The sequence below is a fragment of the Cryptomeria japonica genome, chromosome 4, assembly GCF_030272615.1.
Source record: "Cryptomeria japonica chromosome 4, Sugi_1.0, whole genome shotgun sequence".
Classification (NCBI taxonomy): domain Eukaryota; kingdom Viridiplantae; phylum Streptophyta; class Pinopsida; order Cupressales; family Cupressaceae; genus Cryptomeria; species Cryptomeria japonica.
In genome coordinates this window covers 686243774-686250791 of record NC_081408.1, presented here as the reverse complement: position 1 = coordinate 686250791, position 7018 = coordinate 686243774, and the positions used below count along the sequence as shown (strand labels likewise).

Below are 7018 nucleotides of genomic sequence, written 5' to 3'. Positions count from 1 at the left end.
TCCAATTTCTCTACAAGATTATATTGTTTGGGGAGGGGTGTCGTTCCTGGTGATGCCCCTCAAATAGTAATCTTGCTACAACGCGTAACAACGTTACATGTGGGATTTTGATCTTTTATGGTAAGAGTTGTAACTTGTTCATCTGCATCATAAAGGTGATTCACGGTATAATTGTATGCGGCTTGTGTGTAATTGGTTGTGGCATTTGTGTTTCTCCCTGAGATGGAAGGACCCCTTTGATCATGTGATGGAAGTGGATTTTTGAACATTAAGTGATCATCATTGGATGTTTTTGGGTCATGTCCCTCAATTTTGATTTCTCCTCTATTGATAAGATCCTGAACAAGATCTTTTAGCTGATGGCATTTACTTGTTTTATGCCCTCTTACTGAAATTCAAAATGTTCATGATCTCGCCACCATGGAGGTTTGACTTGAGGTTCATAATTGGATGTTTTTGGTAAGGTCACAAGATTGGAGGATATTAATTGGCATAAGATTGTTTCGATAGGTTCTCCTAAGGGCGTATATGTGCGTTTGGGCTTGTAGTTTTGATGTTTTTGTTTTGGTTCCTCTTGTTGTCTATTGCGACCTTGATTTTGTTGATTATTGTTGGTGTTGTTGTTAGGAGGGCGATTTTGTCTTTTAAACCTAACCACGGGTTGTGCAAGTTTCATTGTTCTTGCGTCCACTATCCTGTCACTGACAACATTCTTGTTTTTGTTCCAAAATTTTGGTTTGTCTCTATTATAGTGTGGACGAGGATGATCTTTGTTTTCATTATAAATTTTGATAAGTCCCTTTTTTATGAGGGCTCTTTCACATTTGAGCCCTTGAGTTATCATTTCTTCAAAGGATTTTGTGCCCTTCATGTCTAAATGAAATTCCATTTCATCATTTAAGTTGGAAATGAAAATTTTCACTAATTCTTGCTCAGGTAGATTAAGAGAGTGTTTGCTAGACAATTGTCTCCACCGTTGTAGGAAAGTTGAGAACAACTCCCCTGGTTTTTGTTTTGTGTTGCACAAATCTGCCATGGTGAAGTCACGTTCTATGTTGTGTGCATAATGAGCGATAAATTTTTGGACCAGTTCTTCAAATGTTCTAATACCACCCGGCAGTCATGAAAACTATTGTGTGGTTGTACCTCCCAAACTTTGAGGAAAGAGGTGCATTAAATATGTGTCCTCATAGGCCACTTCTAAGCAAGTGGAGTGAAATTCTCGCACATGGTCCCTAGGGTCTCCTTTGCCTCTATATTTTTCAGATTTCGGTGTTTCAAACCCTCGTGGAAAAGGTGGCATAAGCATGTTCCTATCAAATGGATATGGACAAATGTCATTAAGTGAGAATCGATTGGTCTTCACACCACTGTTCAATTGTTGGGCGAGATTTTCTACTTGTTGCCTCAACGTGTCTATTTCTGAAGGAGGAGGAGGTGGAGGATTCCCTTGATGATTAGGGTCATAGAGGAAGTAGTCTCTACCTCCTCCACCATCGTGGGATATGTTGCTCGGATGTTTGTCATAATTGTGTTGTATCAAAATTGGAGGGAAGTTTGGCACCCTCTTGAGCGAGTCTCAAGAAATGAGCATTGGCATTGTTTCTAAGAATTTCATCAAAGACTCTGTTGAATTTTGGAATATATTGTGCTCTTTCCATGTCTTCTGGAGTGGGAGTGTTGGGATCTTCATCATTAGTGCCTCCTCCAAAGGCCTCATGAAATCGTTGATGTTTTCGTCCTCTTCAATTTCTGGTTGTTGATTTTTCATTGCTCTTGTTTGAGCCATGGTTTAAAAGTTTGATGTTTGTGAAAAATGACTATGAGGTGGTCTTCCAAGATTATGAAATGGTGAGAGTGTGATGAAATGGTTGATGGAAGACAAGTTTTTTGAAATATTTGGTGGAAGATAGATCTCTAATACTAAAGGTTGGATGTCAACGGAGTTCTTTTTAAATTGCTTTTGTGTTTTTCAACAATTTGATGTGATGAGGTATAGCAAAGTTTTAGATGTGTTATAATCCAAGCTACCTAGTAATGAGAGGATGCACTAATAAACTAGTTTTAACCTATCTAGATGTGTAGAAATGCCTCTTAGGATGATTGATCCTAGATGTAGAGACATCCTAAAAGTGATTTGTTGGTTTGTTTAAGCAATATCTGAAAGGACTAAGGATGAGACCTCTTTGTGTTGAGAGTTGAGTGAGTTTGTGATGTTTGGATGTGAAAGTGGATAGGATATGTGTCTCAATAAAACTCTTTCGTTATGAAGGAGGTTTCTACTTCTTCCTCTCTTACAGGGGTTGGTGGTTCCTCTCGAACTTCGTTGTATGTGATACAAATTTTAGGAAAGAAAGCGGGATTGATCTTGCCCCCTTTGTTCTTTCGATAATCAAAAGCTTTGTACTGAGTGAAAGCTCTATTGTTCAAAGGCTCTTTGTCAAATTAGTTGGATTTTCCCTTAAGGTACAAGCCCATATGACGCAAGAATACTCTATGTGAGAGAAAGAGTTGACTATTGATATAGAGAAATTTCCTCTTCTTGATAACGGCCCTTGAACCAAGTTGTCTCTTCTTTAACTTAGTCTTTTGATGAAGACTTCTTTTTCTCAAGATATGAGTGATGGTCATACAAAATGATCAATGTTTGATGTAGATTTGTTGGATGGATACTTTGTTTCAATTGTTTTGAATCCTTTGACAAGAAAATACATCAAGCGCACAAGCACATAGTCTTGCCCCTTTTCAATAAAGGCACAACAGGTGTGGGTCTAAATCAACCCAATAGTGAACTTTTGTTTTTTACCCTTATAAATGTATGTATGTTTCTAGGCCTAAAGTCGGCCCAATTTTTATTGGCCTGAAACAAGACAAAGACAACTCAAACAGTTTTTATCCCTAAGATAATGGCCAGTTGTGATATTTTCAGACAACTTGATATTTCTTTGACTTTGGTACTACATACCTTATGTATCCCACCGTGGCAGGTAAGGATGTGATATACTAAGTCTTGTGTGAGCATAACAGATAGGTGATCCCTATGATGGGGGAGTCGCCACTTTAATCAAGTTACAAGTAGCCTTTCAAAAAGCCCTGTTTCTACTCAAGGAAATATGTATGGTGAGTATCTTGGGAGCAAAACCATCTATGCTCTTGCACTAAACTTTTTACAAATATCCTCAATCAATAGAATGGGTGGGCTTCTAAAAATAAGAGGTATCTAGTAATGTTCGATGTCTTTGGACATAAGTTCATTCTGCAGTGACTCACTTAAGAGCCTTGTGACTCACGGTGGGGCCCATATGTCCTTTCAACAAGTTACGCTATAGGAACAGCTACACCCAAGGCTACAACTTTCGCTCTCACTTGATTTCTATAGTGGCTCGAAGGATTTACCACACAAGGTCGTTCCAAGAGTGATGTGTCTCTTGGCAAGCCTCTCTTAAAAATAGAAAATTTAGAGCGATACTAACACTTTTCTTTTGCACTTAGGACCACGAGAGCCAAGGGAGAGGATAGTGTGTGTTAGAACCGGGACCACTCTACATATTTGCACAAGCGTGCCAAACACAAAAGACACTTGTTCTTTTTAACTTTTTTATTGAAATGTGATCTATTTGCTATTTGGAGATGTTGCTCCAATAGATATGGTGTTCTTTTTAGCCAAGATAAAAACTGTTTTGGACACTTGACAAACTAAAAATAAACCTAGTCAACAAAATGAAATCGTTTAGCCTTTGTAGCAAAAATACAGATATGAGGTTCCTTTTATGCACCAAACTGAAAAAATAAAGTGAATTTTAAGTGCACCAAAAGAATGAAGTTGATTTTTAATCCCTTTGCCTGAAAACAAGAAAGATGAAGTTTGTTTTAAGCACTAAAAGTGAAAATCAAATTTATTTTAGTTGCACCAAAGAGACTATGAGGTTCATTTTAATCCCTTTATTTTAAAAAAAACATGAAAGATTAAGTTTGTTTTTAAGCACCAAAGTAAAAGTGAAGTTTATTTTAGTAGGACCAAAAAGACTATGAGGTTCATTTTAATCCCTTTGTTTTGAAAAAGAATGAAAGATTAATTTTAAACTCAAAGACTAAAAAAATGTTTCTAATTTAACTCCTCCAAAACCTGCAACAAATTGTTAAAAACCTGCAAATAAAGAAGTTAGTAAAATCCAAAACCTTATGTGGGCTTCCACAAGCCTAAATTCAATTTTTCGGTTACAATTTTGAACTCTCTAGAACAAAAGCGCTACTCTGTGAAAAAAATCTAAGCGCTAATTCGGACAACAGTGCCGAAGTATTAACAAACGCATTATTCTATTAACAAAAGCGCTATAATAAAAAGTTTATACATAATTAAAACTGACAGACAGAGAGAACAAAAGCACCATATTCACACCTTTGCAAAGTCTTCTCTAGGTTACTTAATACTTCTTCAAAAGTTCCACCATAGGTAGTGAAGTCGTCCATGTATATCTCCATACAATCATTAGAAATATCTGAGAACATGCTTATGATTGCTCATTGGAAAGTAGTTGGGACATTACATAAGCCAAATGGAAGCATAGAGTAGGCATAAGCCCCCCATGGGCATGTGAATGTTGTCTTCTCCTGGTCCTCGGGTGTTATTCTTATTTGGTTGTATCCACTAAAACCATCTAAAAATGAGAAATAATTATTTCCTGCTAAGGAGTCCAACACTTGCTCAATGAAAGGTAGAGGGAATTGATTTTTCTTGGTTGCGGCATTAAGCTCCCTATAATCTACACAAACCCTCCATTTTCCATTTTTCTTAGGAACAATGACCAAAGGTGAAACCCATTCACTGTCATAGGATATATGAATCTTGCATTTAGTAATTTCTATAATTCTTGCTTAACTATTTCCCTTAATGCATGGTTGATTCTTCTCTAAGGTTACCTCACTAGTTTACAGTCTTCTTTGATGTAGATTCAGTGTGTGCACAACTCAGGATGTAAACCTTTCATATATGTGTATTCCCATGCAAATGTTTCCTTATGAGACATTAGTACTCTTGTTAGAGACATGGTTTGATGTTCAGTGAGGTTACTATTAACATTCAACCATTTATCCGGAGTCACTTCAACTTGCTTAATAAGTTCTATTATATATGTTGCAGAAAAGTGTGGCATTTGTATTTCATGCGGCACTCGATGTATGCAATAGGTTTGTGGCTGCAGGAGATCCTACAAAAGAAGCTGGCAGTAACAGTTGTAAGGGACGTATATTTTTTGCATTTCAGTCTTCAGTATGATCAGGCACTCCATATTGATTTTGCAAGATATTGGAGAGCACATCCTCCTCTTCCTGAAGCTACAAGAAGGGATCCCTTCTTATCATCATCAATTGTTGTATTGTATTGACTTCATCAGACTCTTCCTCTATATCTAGCCAAACTGGTTGATCTTGCTCAAGTTGAGGTTGTGCAGGTGGGTATAGTGCAAGCTTTTTAGTTTTCATCCCATCTGAGATGGTCATGTCCCCTGACCTACATCTTATGAAGGCATCTGTTGTGGCTAACCAAGGTCTACCCAAAATGATAGGGTATCCCCCTAGAGTTGCTTTAGGTGAGAGGATAACAAACTCAGCTGGATATTCCCAGGAATCCAGTTTTACAATAAGGTCTTCCACCATACCATTTGGTTTAACAATAGAACTATCTGCAAGCTGCAGGACAATAGGTGTAGATCTTAGTGTAGTGATGTTGAGTTTCTGCATCACATCCTTCGTCATGACATTTATTGTTGCCCCAAGGTCAATAAGGGCATTATGAACTTGAACTCCATTAATGAATATTCCCACAACAGGACTCCCTGTGTCAAAATACTTAGGTACACAAAGTTTTCCTAGCATGATATCTGCTAACTGGCCTACAACATGGACCATTTGTGGGTCTTTCCTCTTTCTTCCTGGCTACTTCAAACAAGCTTCTTTAATTGTTTTTCCATAGATTGGAACGTCTTTTATTGCTTGAAACAAAGAGATCTTAACACACACGTTCTTTAGTTGCTCCACAATATCAAACATGGGATCTTCTTGTCGTTTTGTTGGCTCTACTTCCCATCTTTGGGGAAATGGAGGTGTAGTGTATGATTCTTGTTGCACCCACCTTGATGGAACGGGTGGAGTTGTCTCAATTTGTCGAATGGGGTCTTCTGCTGGCATCTTAGTTATCACTCGATGCGAAGGTGCAGGAAAAGTTGTTCTTGAACTTAAGTGAATGTCACTAATACTAACAACATAGGTAGGGTATTGCTTTGGATCAATAGCATAAAATTGTTGTTGTTGTGGTTGTTTACTATTAAGATTGGGCATAGGTTGAGCTAGCAACTGATTAGGTTTAGGTGGAGTGATAGCATTTTGATTAGGTGTTGGCATTAGAGCTTGTTTTTGGGGTTATTGAGGAGGTTGTAGGAAACTGGTGGATTGATTTGGCCATTGTTGTCCTCCTCTCCACTGAGGTGTTTGTTGCCAACTTCCTTGAGGTGATTGCCAACCTCCTTGCTTTTGCTGCCAAGGAGGGGGAGATTTTCGATAATTGGTCCATGCATTTTGGGGGTTATTCCAATCTTGCTGAGGAAAATTCCCATAATGTGATGGATAAGTATTTTGCCATTGATTATTAGGATTATATGAATTTGAATAAGAACCATTAAAGGATAATGGATCAGGTGGCATACCTTGTCGTGGAGCCCATGGTCTCCTTTGTCCAACATATAATATCTGGTTCTCCCCCCATTCAACAGGTTTGAACTCCAATGGAGCATGTTGGTTTTCAATATTTGCTATTGTCTTGCTCCTGAAGTCCCTCTTATTTTGCCTGCAATGAGGGCAATATTCAGCTAACATTGCCTCTGCCTCCTCGTGCTTTTTCTTTGCCTGAAGTGTGTCTAGTTGGGTGGCCATGTTATTGATAATATCTTGCTTAAAGTCAGACAATAAGTGAGTAATCTCCATCCTTGAAACTCCATTGGCAGAAGACTTCTCCTTGGTATCT

General features: G+C 38.0%; 1 protein-coding gene across 1 annotated transcript; it reads right to left on the bottom strand.

The window, feature by feature from the left end:
* Window positions 1–5334: 5334 nt before the first annotated feature.
* On the bottom strand, window positions 5335–5907 carry LOC131875325 (uncharacterized). The gene has a single exon (XM_059219412.1). The coding sequence runs from the start codon at window positions 5905–5907 to the stop codon at window positions 5335–5337; it is 573 nt and encodes a 190-aa protein (XP_059075395.1).
* Window positions 5908–7018: the final 1111 nt, after the last annotated feature.